Source organism: Triticum aestivum, chromosome 3D (genome assembly GCF_018294505.1).
Source record: "Triticum aestivum cultivar Chinese Spring chromosome 3D, IWGSC CS RefSeq v2.1, whole genome shotgun sequence".
NCBI lineage: Eukaryota > Viridiplantae > Streptophyta > Magnoliopsida > Poales > Poaceae > Triticum > Triticum aestivum.
In genome coordinates this window covers 301756147-301774927 of record NC_057802.1, presented here as the reverse complement: position 1 = coordinate 301774927, position 18781 = coordinate 301756147, and the positions used below count along the sequence as shown (strand labels likewise).

Below are 18781 nucleotides of genomic sequence, written 5' to 3'. Positions count from 1 at the left end.
ACGCTCGATCCCATTTGGCCGGACACACTTTTCTGGGTCATGCCCGGCCTCGTAAGATCAACGCGTCGCAGCCCCACCTAAGCACAACAGAGAGGTCAGCACGCCGGTCTAACCCTATGCGCGCAGGGGTCTGGGCCCATCGCCCTATGCACACCTGCACGTTGCGTACGCGGCCGGAAGCAGACCTAGCCTAGTGGCGTTCCAGTCCAATCCGGCGCGCGCCACTCAGTCGCTGACGTCAAGAAGGCTTCGGCTGATACCACGACGCCGGGATACCCATAACTACTCCCGCGTAGATGGTTAGTGCGTATAGACCAAATGGCCAGACTCAGATCAAATACCAAGATCTCGTTAAGCGTGTTAAGTATCCGCGAACGCCGACCAGGGCCAGGCCCACCTCTCACCTAGGCGGTCTCAACCTGCCCTGTCGCTCCGCCACAAAGATCCACTTGCGGGTACTCCTACGAGCCGACCCGACTTTAGTCATCACATGTGTCATGTATATAGTATATAAGTATATACCCGTGATCACCGCCCAGGTGATCACGGCCCGATAGTATAGCACAGCAGACGGACAAGAATGTAGGGCCACTGATGGAAACTAGCATCCTATACTAAGCATGTAGGATTGCAGGTAAAGGTAACAACAGTAGTAGCAAGGATAGGCTATGCATCAGGATAGGATATCGAAAAGCAGTAACATGCTACACTACTCTAATGCAAGCAGTATAGAGAAGAATAGGCGATATCTGGTGATCAAGGGGGGGGGCTTGCCTGGTTGCTCTGGCAAGTAGGAGGGGTCGTCGACTCCGTAGTCGAACTGGGCAGCAGCAGTGTCGGTCTCGTAGTCTACCGGAGAGAAGAGGGGGAAGAAACAGTAAATACAATGCAAACATAAGCATGACGATGCGTGACATGACAATGAGCGGTGCTAGGTGTGTCCACGCGACAGTAGGTGGTACCGGCGAAGGGGGGAAAATCCGGGAAGTATTCCCGATGTTGCGCGTTTTCGGACAGACGGACCGGAGGGGGGAAAGTTGCTAGTTCGATAGGTTAGGGAGGTGTGGTGGACGAACGGACTGCGTATTCGGATTCGTCTCGTCGTTCTGAGCAACTTTCATGTAGAAAACATTTTCATCCGAGTTACGGTTTAAAAGATATGAATTTTCAAAGATTATTTGAATTTCTGGAATTAATTGAATTAAGCAAAAATGAATTATGACGTCAGCATGAGGTAATGCTGACGTCAGCAGGTCAACGGGTCGGCTCACCAGTCAAACCAGACAGGTGGGTCCTACCTGTCATAGACAGTGGGCTAACAGAAGATTAAACTAACTAATTTTAGTTAATTAACTACTGGACCCCACCTGTCAGTGCCTAATTAGATTAATTAATTAGTTTTAATTATAAAAACATTTTTTTGTTAATTATGCGGTAGGGCCCGCATGTCAGTGGCTGGGCCTGCCCAGTCAGCAGTTGACTAGGGTCAACCCAGTCAACAGGGCCCCAAGGGCCCACACGTCAGCCTCACAGGGGAGGCCACGCGGCGCCACGTCGGCCACTGGCCGGAGACGCGCCGGAGTTGACTCCGACGAGCCAAACGCGGCGGCGCGGCTCGGGAGGGGCGCGGGTTTCGCGCACGGGGGTTCTGCGGGGTTGTGGCTGGGCGCGTTCGATGCGGCTCGGCGCCGCGCGTCCAACGGTGGTGGCCGGAGTGGCTGGAACGGACGGGGGCGAGCGCTTCGAGCTTGCCGGCGGCGAGGTGCTTCGGGCGAGCAACGGGAACGGTGGTACGGCGCGAGATCGGGCAATCCAGAGGGCGGGGCGAGGCCTACGTGCACGCGCGAGCAAGATGGGCGCTAGCTAAAGACCAAAAGGTCGCCGGAACGACGCCGGCGACGTGCTAGGCGGCGGAGGGTGCGGCCTAACGCGGCGCGGTGGCTACGGCAAGCTAGCTAGCTAATGGAGAGGGGGAGGAGGTAGAGGAGCTCACCGCGCGGCGCAAGAAAGGCCCGTGGGTGGCTTAGTAGCAGCAGCAGTCGCCGGAGTCGAAGAAGACGGCGGCGACCCGAGGAAGAAGGCGACGGCGTTGGGGGGCGATGTAGGGGGTCCCGGCTCGAGCAGGTGGTCGGGGAGGACGGGCTCGACGCGGCGGAGCTCGTGGACACGTCGGGGAGGAGAACGGGGCTCGGTGGCCGCGTGAACGACGGAGAACGGCGGCGACCGCGTCGGGCGTGGGGAAGGAGGGAGCGGCGTGGATCTGGGGGGAAGGGAGAGGCGTAGAGGCCGAGAGGTGAGCGGGGGGCGAGTGGGAGAGGGGCCCGAGGAGGCGGGGGGCGCTGGCGTCCTTATCCTCCCCCGTCGCCGGCGAGGGGGTGCGGCGGGGACCTGCCCCTGTTCCGACCCCGGTCGGGGGAACAGGGAAGGGGAGGGCGAGTGGGAGAGGTGGGCTAGGCCGGCTGGGCCTGGGGTCGGCCCAGTTGGGCCAGGGGTCCAGTGGGGGGGGCCTTCTCCTTCTCTTTTTTTTCTTTGTTTGTTCTGTTTTTTTTGTATTTTCTTTTTATTTATTTATTTTCTTTTCTGTTTTATTTCATTTAAAGTATTTAGGCATTTTATAAAAATGTGTTTTCTCCACAATAATTATCAGTGCAATATCTGGCATGGCCCGAACATTTTTGTTTAAATTTTTGAAAACTTTTATTTTCCACTTTAAATTTAATTGAAGTTTGAATTAGGAGTTTGAAAAGAAATGTGATTCAAATGTGATCAAGCCCTGTTTAGCAACATGATTAGCTTAATCACAGAGAGTTATTGTAGCATGATTCTCGGGGTGTTACACTTTACTATTCTGTCTTTCTCCATTGCCTCTTTCTCCTCTTTGTTCTTGTTGACAGTACCATCAGTTGTGGTCTTACCCAGCTTACCTTCACCTTGTGCTTCCACTCGCTCCCCCTTCTTAACTACCTCATTAGCCTGCGTCTTCGCAGCCGCATTGGCTGTTGCGTCCTCATTCTGTGAGACTGGAGGAGACTCAAACTGAAGATTTTTTGCGGCCTTACCATCTGCTGCCTTCACCACATTCTCCGTCAGTTTCAGCGGGCTCGTAACCTCCTTTTCTTCAGCACCTGCGCCTTTCTCACTGTCTCTCGAGGTTGTGTTATCCTTCCGCCACGAAATCGCATTGCTGCCTGAGCCACCAGAGTTTTTCCCTAAACTATACTGCCTCCTATCACCTTGGCCATGGGGCCCCGACTTCCCGCTTCCCCTACTACCACTCCTACTATCAATATATCTGCGGATCTCCTGCCCCCTTCCTTTCTCCCATCATCCCCTTTTCTACCACTCTCTTCAGCCCTCATCCATGGCCCAAACTGCGGGGCCACTCCTTTATCTGGCCTCTTCCTGCACCCCTTCTCGCCATGACCGATCACACCACAAGTATAGCAGAAATCAGGCAGAAACTCATATTCAAACCTACACCAAAGCAAGTCCTTCTTCTTCTTACCCTTGTCTCCTTCCACCTCCATACCCTCCGCACTTCCTCCATCCTCCTTCTTCTGTCGGTCCAGCACGAAGCCCCTCATAAGTGGCTCTGTAATATTCAGCTTGACCTTCACCCGTAGATATTTGCCCACTGCATTACCATCGTGCTCAACATCAACCTCCACAAGCTCATGAAAGTCCTCCCCAATCCGTTCCCCCGTGCTTCTATTCATGTGTCCTAATGGTAGGCCAAAAACCCTGATCCGCATAGGAATCAGGTTGAATTCATATTCATCCACTGTTTTCTCCGGATCAAAATCCTCCATGACCAGCAATTCCTTGTCAAACCACCAAGGTCCTTCCTCAAGAGCACGCCTCCACCCTGACGCCTGTCAAAACGTGAACAGGAAGATGTTGGTCTCCGGTTCCTTGCATTGCACACCCTTAATCGGGCACCATATCCTCCCCAGGGTTTGCCCTACAATCCTTGCATGGGCTGGTTTCTCCGAGAACAACTTTCCCACCGCTTGCGGATCATCCGGCCCCCAGTCTGGCGATTTCCCCTTCTCCATCTGCCCGATCTTCACCCCCCCCCCCCCCCTCCTTTCTGCTGCCGAAAGCTTCAGTCCTCTCATCAGGCCTTCTACGTCTTCCATCCCTGCCTTTCACCCCCTGACTCCTGATCAGAACACCCTAGGGACGAACCGGTGGTGTACGACCGCAATCCCTAGCTCACGGAAGGCCTATGGTGGATGGGATGGGGACTGGGATGAGATGGTTCGCGTTTGTGACGACCCTTACAGAGAGGATCATGACGGGGGCGGCAATCGGCGGCGTCCGCGAGGCAAAACCCTAGCGAGATCGGGATCGCCCCGAATCGCCTTTCCGTGATGTACGCTAACCGCCACCCAAAGGGACGGACTCAGCGCCTTTGCCATATTGATCCCAACCGCAAGAGAAGCGAGCCTTCTGGTCGTGTGTTGGTCGGTGCCTCGGTGGCATGCCGCACGAGCCTCTCCGGGTGGCTCCGAGCCGTCCGAGCCTCTCCGGGTGGCTCCGAGCCGTCCGATCTGCCAGGACGACTTGGCTCGGACCCGGCTGGAAGGTCCAAGTCTCTGCCTTCTATTTCTATATATATACTCTAGCTACCAAAATGTCCAAGTCTCTTGTCTTTTATTTCACACATGTTAGGGAACCAACGCCCAAGAATAGTTCTTGAATGAATCGAACGACCATGGCAGCAAAATAGCCCTAGAACATCATTAATGTCTCTTTGAAACAAGAGAATAAACCATCGGTTTAATTTAGGCAAGTGCCCCTCAGAACTCTGGCGATCCAAACGGGGCTTCCACGAGGACTTAATGCAGAGTTAAATGCTTATTCTCAAGTTCAATGCTTTTATTCAACAGGCAGTCCACGTTCTGCAAAAGCAATAGCACCTACAAGATGATACCTGGCAGGCATATGGAGTCTTTACAGTAGGAACAGTATCTCTACGATCAGATGCATCAAGCACCAAAATACGTGATTTACCAAAAACGTGCAAAAGAGAAAAGAATAGATAAGAAACAGTTGAACACATGTTGACATTCCAAAGGGCTTCACCCAAAATAATTTACAGAGATTCCCAGATGGATGGAATTAGACTTTCGTTGGCCATGTTGCTTGAGCTGACATGATTATGCCCACGATCACTCCAAAGAGGCCCAAAGCACTGCCAAAGATCTCAATCACCAGGATCTTTACAAAGAGTGTTGAATTCTGGGCATCAGACAGTGCACAGCTGCTTCCGATTATTCCCACGCATACCCTGAAGATTCAAAATTTGATCATCTTGAGCCATGGATCATGATATATATGAAAATAAAATGTGAATTCTACCACTTACCCGCAAACAAGATTAGCAAAGCCGACAATAAGACCTGAGGCAAAGATTGCATAACCAGCTCGCATAGACTCTGGATCATGCATTCGGGATGTTGGCACACTTTCAAGCTTTGTTTGGAGGATGATCGCCACGATTACACCATAAATTGCAACGGCCTCACAGAAGATGACACTGTAAAGCAAATGGGATGCATGTGTATCAGAAGTTAAAAGGAATATCCACGATATGCCAATCAGAAGAGAATTAACGTTATATAAATTTCCAATATAAAGCTAGATGGAGGCATTAGCCAACCATTTTTGCTAAAATTCCCATGTGGTTTTGGTTGCTTGCCTCGAAAGAAGCATAAATAAGCAGATGCAAGCATAAACCCATCAGATGTTTTCACAAGATCCAAATGCTGTCAGAAGCATTCTTGACAGCAGACATGGAACTTATTTGAGGGGCTCATGTTAATTATAGAGGTCTAGCCAATTTTTCTGTGCTTGTTTATTAACAAATCCCAAGAACTAGTAATCCATGCGTACATTGGCTCAGCCCAAATAACCATGGTGAGTTGAAATGAGCAAACTGACTAAAAGGTTATAGCTAAAAACAAATGTTTTCACAAGATCCAAATGCTGCGAATGCTGCAGAAGGATGGGTATATTGATGAAGATGTGAGCCATCAAATCAAAGTTGGATGTATGAAGTGACGCCAAGCTTCTGGCGTTCTTTGTGACAAGAGTGTGCCACAAAAGCTAAAAGGCAGGTTCTATAGGATGGTGATTCGACCTGCGCTGTTGTATGCGCAGAATGTTGGCCAACAAAAAGGTGACATGTCCAACAGTTGTGTAGCAGAGATGCACATGTTGAGATGGATATGTGGCCGCACAAGAAAGGATCAGGTCCGGAATGATGATATACGGTTGGGGTAGCACCGACTGAAGAGAAGCTTGTCCAGCATGACTGAGATGGTTTGGGCATATAGCACGCAGGCCTCCAGAAGCGCCAGTGCATAGAAGGCTGTTAAAGCATGCTGATAATGTCAAGAGAGGTCGTGGTAGACCAAACTTGACATGGGAGTCCGGAAGGAGAGATCTTAAGAACTGGAATATCACCAAAGAACTAACCATGGACAGGGGTGCGTGGAAGTTAGCTATCCACCTGCCAATACCATGACTTGGTTTCGAGATCTTATGGGTTTCAACTCTAGCCTACCCCAACTTGTTTGGGACTGAAAGGCTTTGTCATTGGCCAACAAAATGGCAGTCTAGCTCCCAGGTTTCTATCAGACTAATGTTTCTCCAGTAGATCATATGCACTAACATGCTTCTTCCTCTAGCGGCATAGAAGATGTTTGTGCTACATCCAATTGTAGATGTAAAGCCAAAACAGTGAAACACTCTATTTTTCACTCTGTTACGCTGTTACAATTCTAACGAACATGCCCTCCAACAAAACAAGAGAACAATAAAAGCCACAAACACAGGTTCAATGACGAATAAAATAATAAAGACCAACTAAGGAACTAGACCAGATCCCACACGACCACTGTAAGAACTTGATGGCCCTAACATAACAGAGGAACCGCAAAACAAGAAAAGAAAATGAGCCTCCTGCTTTGATTTTCTATCTATCATTGTCACGGCTTACATAACAGTTAACTTAGTTTATTAAAACGAGACTAATCGAGTGGGAAACATGAGGATTCAGGATCGGTGACTGACACAACAATGGACATAAGGATCTATATCATAACCACGAAAGTTTGTTCACATGCTAAGTGTCAAGGAGCAAGGAGAAGTGAAGCAGATGAGGACACGACGCATCAATGTGTACACATACAAACTATACCATAATAAAGGCAAAATGAGTCGCGGGGGGGGGGGGGGGGGGGGGGGGGGCACCAAATAAGGGCACGGTCTCGCTAAAATGTAAAACATATAAATTTCAGCTAGGCAATAACAATTGCTTGTCGTTGGCATTTGTTAGGATATCATCAGTGTACTTACCCATGGATAGTTTGCAATGAGATAATGTCCGATTCTTCCTACCAAGAGATGTAAGTCAACTCATCGTATTAACACCTTAAAGCAATCCACCATGGAAGGAATATTGGTCCCTCCAAGCTAATTGAATAAATTATCACCAGAAGCAAGGTAGTTTGCTCTACTCAAACATCCGCCGCTTAATTTCATGCAACACAATGCTAACTAACAGAAGAACCCCTCCTGGACGCAACCACGCATCATCAAGTTCAAGGTAGAACAAAATCAGGAGCTCACAGTGCACCAAGCAAGGCCAAATCTAGCTACCGCAGCGCAGAGGAGACGGCGTCGAGCCAAATCAGGCCCACCAGGTTAGCAAGGCTCTAGAGGTTCCTCACCTGATGAGGTTCTTGGAGGTGATCCTGGGCGCCTTGATGGCGGCCCCGATGAGGCTGCTCCCCGTGATGAAGATCCCCCTGCCAACAGCAAAACCGCAGCGCGGCAGTGTGAGCAGATGCGGGCAGCAGATCCAGCGAGGCTATGCTGGGAAGGGGGGAGATTAGGTCTCACCATGCTGCGCCGAGTACAGAGACGCCGATGGAGACGGCGATGCCGATGGCGGAGAAGGTGTAGGGCGAGATATGCACGAGCGCGCGCGCCCACGACGACGAGTAGTCCGACGACATCCTCCCACCACGATCTCCACCGGTGCGAGCTCGGTGCTGGATCGGGGATTTTTTTTTCTCTCTCTCTCTCTTTGCGATGGTTGGATCGGTGACTGGGGAAGGAGAGAGAGTAGAGGCGCGATGGAGGAGAAGATGTGTGCGTGGTCTGCACGGGGACCAACCAGCCTTGGTGGGGCCCGATGGTATGCGCTCCGTCCGATCTGGTTATGGACGGCGCAGAGGAGATCATATTTTCTTTATTTTTTTGCGGGAGAGGAGATCGTGTCTGTCGTCGTCCCGTGCCACGGTGCCAGTCCCTTTTTTTTTTATCAATGTCGCTTTATTACTCAAGTATAGCTAGGAATCTCTTCCGAGATGGTCCGAAGGATACAATCAGGTGGCACAATCCACCACACATTACAAATCCCATCACGTAATCCTACTTTAGCTAGCTTATCCGCAGCTCCATTAGCTTCTCGCTTGGTCCACGTGACCTTTACCTGCATGAACTGGTTTAGCATATTCTTGATCTCCTCAATGCATGGCCCCAAGCTTGAGAGATCTTCTTCCCTTCTGTTGATCGCCGCCACTACTGCCCTGTTATCCAGTTCAACATGTAGATTCTGCACTTGCGCTTCCGTAGCAAGGGAGATAGCTCGTCGACATGCTAGCACCTCCGTCTTCTCCGGGCAAGCCGCATGATCGAATACCTCACATGCTGCAGCTATAAAAGCCCCATTGTGATCTCTCAATACAACACCCGCACCTCCCTTTCCACGGACTTGGGAAAAGGCCCCATCGGCGTTCACCTTGATCCATCCCTCCTCGGGCGCCTCCCACCTCACTCGTAAATTTGATTGGCGAGGAGGTACCGGTTTGTCATGTATCCCCTTCCACTCCTCCACAAGCCTTACTACCCGGTTCATTATTTCATGTGGATCCTCGATCCGTTTGCCATCCCTCGCCTCATTTCGAGCTAGCCAAAGGGCATAGATGGATTGGATCATCACGGCTCGCTCCTCCCCTCCTGCCTGTGCGAACCAATCGAGAAGCCACCGAGAAACTGCACTCTGAGAATCAAACTGACACGGTGGGATCGCCACCGAAATTCCCTTTTCTGACTGCAGCTTTTTCCAAAAGAGAACCGAATGAGGGCATCCCCAAAACCTGTGATAGATCGTCTCATCACGTCCACACGCAGCACAAAACACACCCGCTTTTATACTTCTTCGCTGTAACTCGTGTCCAATGACAAGCCCATTCCGCAGCAACCGCCACATATGGATCTTCGCTTTGCCCGGGGCTGAGGTATCCCACATTGCCATCCAACATTTGTGGCGCTGAACCGAAGAAGATGACGCCTGTCTTCCCGTCCTTGCATGATTCATCGTCACTCGAAGATGATACGCTGACCTCACCGTGAAGTATCCATCTTTGGTAAAGTTCCAAGCTAGATAATCATCAGTACCGGGACCTCCAACTGTAATCTGTTTTATATCAGTCGCATCATCCTGAGAAAACATCGAGTCCACTACCTGCTCATTCCACCTTGTGCCCGAGTTGTCAAGCAAGTGGCTCACCTTTGTGACTCCCGGGACATACTCGGCACCCAGTGGTGTCAAGCTGCCACTCCTCGGAATCCATTGATCATGGTGTATATTAATGGTGGAGCCGTCTCCAACTCGTCACACCAAGTCGGCTCTGAGGAGATCTCTCCCATGAAGAATACTTCGGAACGTGTATGAGCCACCATCTGGACATGTGTGCATTCATGATTCCCCCTTCACTATAATATCTTGCTTTTAGGACGCGTGCACATAGCGAAGAGGGAACTCTCAACAGTCGCCATGCTTGTGTAGCCAATAATGCTTGGTTGAAAGCCTCGGGATCTCTGAACCCCATGCCACCATCACGCTTCGCTGCACACATTTTGTCCCAGGCTATCGAATGCACTTTGCATTCACCATTTACCGCCCCCACCAGAATTTTGAGGAGATAGATGTCAAGTTCCGGCACATCTTCTTTGTGAGGTGAAAACAGCTCATGGTAAATGCTGGAGTGGCTTGCAGCCCGGATTTCACAAGAACTTCCCGTGCTTTCTTTGACAGCCCTTGCCCCTTCCATCCAGTAACTTTTTTCTTCGAACTCTCTGTCACATATTTGAACGTTCCATCTTTTGCCCTACCAACCACTGTCGGGAGGCCCAAATACCTCTCACTTAACGCCTCAGATTCAATACCAACAGTTTCTTTGAGAGAATTCTTCAACTCCTGCTGGCACCCCTTACCAAAGAATATTGACGATTTCTGAAGGTTAACCTTTTGCCCCGACGCCTCCTCATATCTACCCAGGATATTCTTCAATGCCTGGAAGTTATCAACAGAACCCTGAAGAAAGACAAAGCTATCATCTGCAAACAGGAGATGTGTCACTTGCGGGCCAGTGCCTCCAAATGACACACCTTTAATAAGCTTTTCATCTTGGGCCTTCTTCAAGAGTGCAGAGAAACCTTCCACGTAGAAAAGGAATAAGTACGGGGACAGTGGATCTCCTTGCCTTAGACCTCGAGAGGGAGTGAACAACCTAGACAACCCCTCGTTTAACTTCACCATAAAATTTGCCGACGTCACGCACCTCATGACCACGCTGAAAGCTGTATCAAAGCCAAAACGTCCCAACATTTGCTCCAAAAAACTCCACTCCACCCTATCATACGCTTTCATCATATCCAGCTTTACCGCACATAAGGGTTTCTTCCTTTTCCTTTTCCTGATTGCGTGCACACACTCATAAGCCACAAATACATGATCAGTAATTAGACGCCCTGGCACGAAAGCGCTTTGTTCCTCAGAAATAAGAATCGGTAGAATGACCTTTAGTCTATTCGCCAACACCTTTGCTGCAATTTTGTATAAAACATTACACATGCTAATTGGGCGAAATTGCGAAAGTAACTCCGGTGAGTTAACTTTTGGTATCATAACGATGACAGTTGCATTAAAGGCGTCCGATGCTGCCCGTCCTGCAAGAAACTCCCGGACCACCGTGCAAACCTCCGTTTTTACAAGCGACCAGTGTCGCTGGTAAAATAGGGCGGGGAGGCCATCGGGGCCTGGAGCTTTCGTAGGCCCCATCTGGAACAAAGCTTTCTCTATCTCCTCGTCTGCAATCGGTGCCACTAGTTTCTGGTTCATATCGTTTGTAACAGCAGCTGGTATATTATCAAGCAGTTCCTGCGCTCCTACCGACCCCTCTGAAGTGAACAAATTTTCATAGAACTTTGCCGCCATCTCGCGCATTTCCTCATCTGCCATGCACTTCGATCCATCCTCACGTATCAGTGCCCTTACCGTGTTTTTTCGCTTCCTATGTGATGCTCTTCCTTGGAAATATTTTGTATTCATGTCCCCTGCAGCTAACCAGTCAACCCTGGACCTTTGACGCTGCATTACTTCTTCACGAGCGTAAACTTCTCGAAGTTGTTCTTCTATGTCCCTCACCTCCGTAGTATACCCAGTTCGTAACGCTCTGAATCTTGCATCTTCTAGCTGTACCTTTAGCTGCTTGATTTGATTGCGGATCGAGCCAAACACAACACGCCCCCACTCTTGCATGCTCGCCGTGAGCTTTCCTAGCTTGCCGCAGGTTGCCGAAAGCCCCGTTTCCCCATCGTCCACTTCCAACCACTTCTCAGCTACCATGGAATCATAGCTCTCATGCCTTAACCATGCCTCCTCAAATCTGAACTGTCATGCGACAAGGTGTCCCCGTTCTGGAGCCGTCTCCAGAATGTGAACCACCAAAGCGACATGGTCCGACTCCTCGGTAATTATGTGTTGGACGTGTGTGTGCGGGAATAATGCTAGGAAATCATCATTGCAAGTTCCCCGGTCGAGACGGACCTGAATATTTTCATCACCTTGTCTTTTGTTATCCCACGTGTAGGGATAGCCTGAAAAACCCAAGTCTGCAAGGCCGCAGTCGACCAGGCAGTCGCGAAAACCTTCCATCTGCAGAAAGCTTCTTTGGTTACCACCCTTCTGTTCAGTTTGTAAAAGCGCTTCATTGAAATCTCCGACACACAACCATGGAAGTGCATCCTATCGTTTTAGGTATCGGATGGCGTCCCAAGATTTCTTTCTATGCTCCACGTCCAGTTCCCCGTAGAATCCAGTGATTCTACAAGTTTTCCCTTCCCAGACCACTTCCGCATCCACAAAGTACTGGCTCCATGGCCTCACAGTAACATTTATATGCTCTCTCCACCACAAAGCTAGCCCACCACTTTGTCCTTGACAGTCCACCGCCACACCACAAGAAAATCCCAGACTCCATCTTAGTTTCTCCATAGCCCTCAATTTCTTCTTTGTTTCAGATAAAAAGACCACCGCTGGGTTATGGGACCGAATCAGGTCTCTCAGTTCGCCCACTGTCGAGTCCAACCCCAGTCCTCGATAGTTCCAGGCTAAAACATTCATTGCTCCCGGCGGCCCCGATCCTTGGGGTCCGCCGATCTATCCCTGTTAACTGAGATGCGGTCAAACACTGTCGACGTTTTAAGCCGTATATCGCGAATGAAGGCATCTTGTCCTGCTGGCCTGTCCGAGCCCCCCTTGGCTACCCACATCTGTCTCGGCCCCCGCTTCCTGCTTTCATGCATTTCTCTCTCTCTCTGGATCTCCCTATACTCGTAAGCCGAGCTTTGCCTTAGTTTCCGCACGTAGTAGCCCCTCCTTCTTTCCTGTTGTCCATAACCTTCTGACCTCCCATGCTGCTCTACCCTCGTATACACACCTGCATGTCGCCCCCCCTGCATCACATCAACAGATCCTTTCCCCTTCATCTCCTAGGTAGCTCCACGTTCATACTCTCTCTCCCTTCCCAGATTTCTATCAATCAGCTTGTCCCTCAGATTCTGTTCTCTTTTCATCTCCAGACTGTCCCTCAGGTCCTGCTCACGCCCAGCACCACTCTTCGTTTTATCGCGTCTAGGGCTATTCACCTCTACATCTCTCGGCTTACTCTGTCCGCCAGTGCGGTTTTCAGCTGATTGAGAGAATTTAGTGTTTAGATTTCTCTTGGTTGGAATATCCCTAACACGACCTTGCTCATCTCTGTGCCTTGGTCTTGTACCATCATTCTGTGAGCTATTCCAGCTATTGCTGCTGCTTGCTACCCCTCCCTTAGATCCCTCCTTGCCTGTATTTCTTCCGGGAGATGCACGCAACCATCCTCCCCATTGAAGCGAGGAGTCAACAGGGGGCTCGCAAACACCCCCCTTGTGCACTAGTCGCCCACATTCGAAGCAGAAGTGGGGGACTTTCTCGTAGTAGAAGTCAAACCATGTGCCCACCTTATCATCTTTAGATCTCTTCAAAGTAAAACCTCGGACTAGCGGTTCATAGACATCAATTTTTGCTCGAACTCGTAACTGGTTTCCCCTTGCAACTCCATCCTTGTCCACATCAACTCTCACGACTTCTCCCAACCAATTGCCCAAAGCTTTCCCAAACACCTCTGTCCTCTTATCCGGTGGAAGATCCGTCACCCTAACCCACATATCCACTCTATCAAACACCATCTCCGAGGGTATCGTTTTTCCTTCATATTCCTTCATGATCAAGACACTGAAATCAAATTGCCAAGGCCCATTGTTCATAACATGTCTGTAGTCTTCCTCACTTCCAAAGTGTACCACAGAAATATTTGAGCCCATGTCCCTGAACTGAGCTTCTTTATGCAGCCCCCACGCCCGAGTCATAGCTTTTTCTAGTGATGTCTTGTTCATCGGACGAGTGGTACAAGCCTTCCCCACTGCAGACCATCTCGAACTCTTAGGCATCTCTGTCTCCTGATCTTCAAAGATGAAACCCTCAGCTTCTTTATCCATAAGAACCATGCCTCCCAATCGTGCAGACAAGCTCGACGTCGGATCCGAGGTCTTGCACTCCAACAGGGATTTTGATTCTTCTCTGTTATTTAGGCCATCCGTCTTGCGCGCCGTCGGTGTTGCCGCCGCCGTCTTCATTGGTGTAGCCGTCTTGAATCTCCCGGTCGCTGGAGTGGCCGCCGCCGCCTTAGATGTAGTCGGGTTATTCTTCTTCCCGTCCGCCATCGCCTTATCATCCGCAGTCCCAGCCATGAGCGACAGTCCACAGCAGGGAGAATCCGTTCTTGGCCCGCGTCTAGGGATGCTCCGTCGCCTCCCTCTCCGCTGCCAGATGCACACCACCCCCGAGCAGCGAAACCCTAACCCTAGCGTAGGAGCGCAATCGCCTCGCGATCGCCCCCTACCGCCTTAGCGTTTCCTTTTCGTGGTGGACCCTCATGCGTTTTCTGGTTGACATGGTGGAAAACTGTCACACGGTGCCAGTCCTTGAGACGTCGTAGCGGGAGCAACAGAAAAGGCCCAGACATCCCAACCGGGCCAAGCTTAGAAAATTGTTGGGCCCGTGGAGCTCGGTCGACTCAGCATAGCAATGAGCCAATCTTCTTGCCATCCCTAAAAAAAGCAATGAACCAATCTCCCCTAAAAAAAGCAATAAACCAAGGGCGCAATGCTACACGCCCGTCAGAATACTGTCCGAAACAGTCGCCCGATCTTCTGACCCAGCCACTTGAGGACCTTTGCAACTACCTTGTTGCGCTTAGGGGCTTTGCAACAAAGACCTTGTTTTAAAGGTCCACCGAGACAACAGCAGGCCAAGAAAGGCCACAACCTAGGCTAGAGTGTAGCCACCGCCCCGCCATGGCCCGAGCATCTTAAGCATTGAACGCCACCGCTCGCCAGAGTTGCTACTCCTCCTCAACCTTAGCCCCACAAGCAGCCGCCAGCTCCACTCCAGCATAATCGTGACGACCTTCCACGTCGGGCGCTCCTTTAGTGTTTCCTGCAACCGGAGCTATGTTTCTGAAACATGCCTCATGTTGCAATGTCCGACCTCTCACTCTCTAACATTGGGGGCTCCTTCGCGTTTCCTGCAACTGGAGCTATGTTTTCACCACCGAGTCATTTGTTTTCTGATCTAGTCCTATGTTGCAAAAATCTACTGAAACAAGACCCTTGTCATCGGGAAAAAAGGATTGGATGCGAGGGACTTGCGTGAGCGGTCGATCAAGACTGATCCGACGGCTACGCAAGCGATGGATGTTTCGTATGCATTAGTCGGCTGAAGAGTAGTGCTTTCCATAAACCAAGGGCGCTGTTACGCGTCAGCGGCGGATCTTTTTAAAAGAACTGTTGTAAGTGCATCTAGTGCCCCTTAGTGATTTTGGTGTATTGAAGACTTATAGGTTAAGGGACTAATGTGTTTATGAGAGTACACAGGTCTATAAGTCTATGAGGAGTTTGATATTTACAGAGAAAGTCGACCCCTAAAAATGAAGTTCTTCGACTGAAGACTTTGGATCTCTGAAGACTTTCTGAAGACTTCGAAGGTGAAGAAATTGGTGTGACCTTGAAGACTTAGTATTCATTCGAGGAACATGAAGCGTGAAGACTTTTGTTTTCGTAGTTTCATTTTCTCTTTCTTGAGTCATAGGAAACACCGTACTGTTAAAGGGGGTCGAGGAAATACTAAGGAAAAATTTCCATGTGATGCTCAACTCAAAATCCTACACCTACCAATCCCTTCGAGTGAAGCCATTGGAAATCTCATACAGTTCAGTCATATTCTTCACTGACAGAGACGAAGTTCTTCTGGTCTCTGAGGAATTTGTTCTGACTGAGGAGTTAGGAATTCGCCAGTGCGGATTGCCTACACAGTGAGGAACATGATAGCCCTGAGGAATTTGATACTCAAATTTCCGACCGTTGCTGTGCTATGCGCCAGCTGTCCCAAAATATCTACCCACCTAACGGTCATATCATTGAAGGGCATTTATGTCTTATCATGTCGGGCTGCTCCCTAGGCTATAAATAGCCGCCCCCTACAACCACTAGCTGGTTGGCTGCTCCGAGAGAAACTGACACTTGTCATTTGAGAGCATCCCATCCTCCGAGGACTTTGAGTGAAAATCATCAAGTGAGGAAAACCCCAAACCCAAACACCTACAAACCCAAAGTGATTGAGCATCACTGAAGAGATTGATCCTGCGTGGATCCGACGCTTGTTACCTTTGAAGACTGTGCTTCTTCCAGACGGTTAGGCGTCATGGTCTAGAGCATCCAAGAGGAAATTGTGGATCGCCGAGTGACCGAGTTTGTGAAGGTTTGGAAGTCGCCTGAAGACTTACCACGAGTGATTGGACGAGGTCTGTATGACCTTAGTTCAAGGAGAATACGGTGAGGACTGTGTGTCCGGGACTGGGTGTCCTCAGGTTTAAATACCTAGCCGCTCAACCAGACGTACAACTGAGACAGCAGTTGGAACTGGTCTACCAAATCATTGTCTTCACCAAGCCTACTGGTTCTATTTCCTCAACTCTTTCATTTCCTCATTACTGTGTTGTATGCTTGTTCATATCTGTGTTTGAAGACTTTGACTGAAGACTTTCTCAATTTCCTCAGTTCAATTTCTTCAGTCTGTTTGTCTTCATCCTGTGTTATCCTGTGTTTACGCTTTCTGTACTCTGTGCTTGTTTTCATTTCATCATGATGACTATGCTTGTGTTCTGCTATGCATACTTTTGAGTACTTATTCCGCTGCAAGTAGTTCTTCGCTAAGGAATTTCCTCACCCACAAATTCCTCAGTGAAGAATTTCATAAAAATCGCCTATTCACCCCCCTCTAGTCGATATAACGCACTTTCAATTGGTATCAGAGCAAGGTACTCCCTTGTTCTGTGTGATTTTGGTTTAACCGCCTGGAGTTTTAGTTATGTCGACCGCAGGTATGAAGAAAGTGACATGTCCCATCTTTGACGGTCATGATTATCCCAAGTGGAAGGCCATGATGAAAAAGCGCCTCATGGCGATGAACAGCGAACTGTGGACCGTCACTGAGATTGGTCTTACCGATCTGTGCAAGACGGCGGAAGCTGATGACATTCGCAAGTACACTCTTCTCAACCTCACGGCGAAGGGCATCATCTGCTCCTGTCTGTCTCAAAATCAGTTCAGGAACGTCATGCATCTCGATCAGGCGAAGCTTATCTGGGACCGTCTCTCTGATGTCTATGAAAGTCATCGAACCCGTCATGATCCTTGGTTTGAGGACTTCAAGGAATCTCTCAAATCAATGACATTTGAACCAGAATCATCATCCTCCTCACCATGCCTTATGGCAGATGGTGAAAAGGTAACTGAAGGCTATCTGTCTGAATCTAGTGATGATGAATCTGATGATGAATTAGGACCAAGTTATGTCAAACTTGTTTCCCTTGCTGCTAAACAACAAAGAGCTTTGGAAAAGTTTCAAAACATGCTTAGTAAGAGCGATGATATGTTGGGTGAAGAAATGGATTAGTCAAAAGCTTTGGCTGAAAGTCTTCAGAGACTTCATACTAAGTATGACACCCTTCAAGGTCATCATAACACTCTCTTGTCTGATCATGAGAAGCTTTCTTATGAATTTCTTCAAAGAAAGCAAGATCTTGAGAAGCTAAGAGTGAGTTATGAAGATCTTCAGAAGGAGCGCGATTCATTACTTGCTCAACAAATCAGCGCTGCTCAGGAAGAATTTGTTCCTCCATGTTTGAAATGCATTGAACGTGAATCTGCTAATTCTTCACCTGAATGTTCAAATGCTTCTAATGCTACAAATTCCTCAACTGTCTCTGCTATCATTAATTCCTCATCTGAGGACATTGCTAGTATCACTAACGATGCAGGGCTGAAGGAATTGTACATGACAGGCATGTACAAAAGCCTCAAAGGGCATCAGACTCTTTGTGATGTGCTTAAAAAGCAGATCCTCAACAGGAACCCTAGGAAAGAGGGTATTGCCTTTGAGAGGAAACTCAATGCTGATGGTACATATTGGAAGCCTGAGCAGTACCCCAAAACCTCATGGGTTGCTGCAAAGGGACCTCCAGTTGATCCATCTAATTTATCTGGCTTTACATGTGAATCTCCTCATTCTTCTGATGAGTCATTTGACTCCAACTATAAACTGTTCAAAAATCAGAATGGTGAAGTATTTGCTAGATATGTTGGCACTAACTGCAGGAACGGTTCCCCTATGAAGAAAATCTGGGTTCCCAAAAGGTGCCTTGAAAGTCTTCAGGTGAATGTCCTCATGACACCACCTGTGAAGAATAGGAACCCCAGATCAAATTCTTCATATGGACCAAATTCTTCATATGGATCCAAGTCCTCATACGGACCAAATTCCTCACATGGATCAAATTCCTCAAGAGGATCAAAGTCCTCATATGAACATCATCGTGCTAACAACTCTGTTTCGCAGGGAAGAGCCAAGGGCTATGAATATGAGCATTATTCTTCTAATCATTATGTTCATAAGTCCTCGAAGAATTTCTCTGCTTATTCATATGCTTACCCTAACTTCTCTTATGTGAAACGAAATGGATTGGCTTCTATGCCACCTTTCTCATATGGAGCTCGCAGAGTGATGAACTCTTTGCCACCCCTTCAGATGTGGGTGGTGAAGAAAAAGAACTAATCTCTTCTGCAGGGTCAGGTCTCCAGACGTACTTGAACGTCTGAAGAATTTGCTGGAGACCTGAAGTGTGCCTGAAAGGACGCAGGCTAATCATGAAGAAATGAACTTTCATTTCTCACGTCCTCATACTGCTTTATCTGTTCTATTGCTTGATGAAATTGATCTGATGAATTGATGTCATATTCTTCACTGATGAAGTATATGAAGTTC

General features: G+C 48.9%; 1 protein-coding gene and 1 pseudogene across 1 annotated transcript; one reads left to right on the top strand and one right to left on the bottom strand.

The window, feature by feature from the left end:
* Positions 1-4860: 4860 nt before the first annotated feature.
* On the bottom strand, positions 4861-8181 carry LOC123078541 (V-type proton ATPase subunit c''2). The gene is made up of 4 exons (XM_044501086.1): positions 7912-8181; positions 7740-7817; positions 5372-5542; positions 4861-5293 (listed from the first exon to the last, which is right to left on the bottom strand). Exons 1-4 carry the CDS (start codon positions 8025-8027, stop codon positions 5125-5127), a joined length of 534 nt encoding a protein of 177 aa, XP_044357021.1. The 5' UTR covers positions 8028-8181; the 3' UTR covers positions 4861-5124.
* An 8659-nt stretch (positions 8182-16840) lies between these two features.
* On the top strand, positions 16841-18547 carry LOC123074528 (uncharacterized; annotated as a pseudogene).
* Positions 18548-18781: the final 234 nt, after the last annotated feature.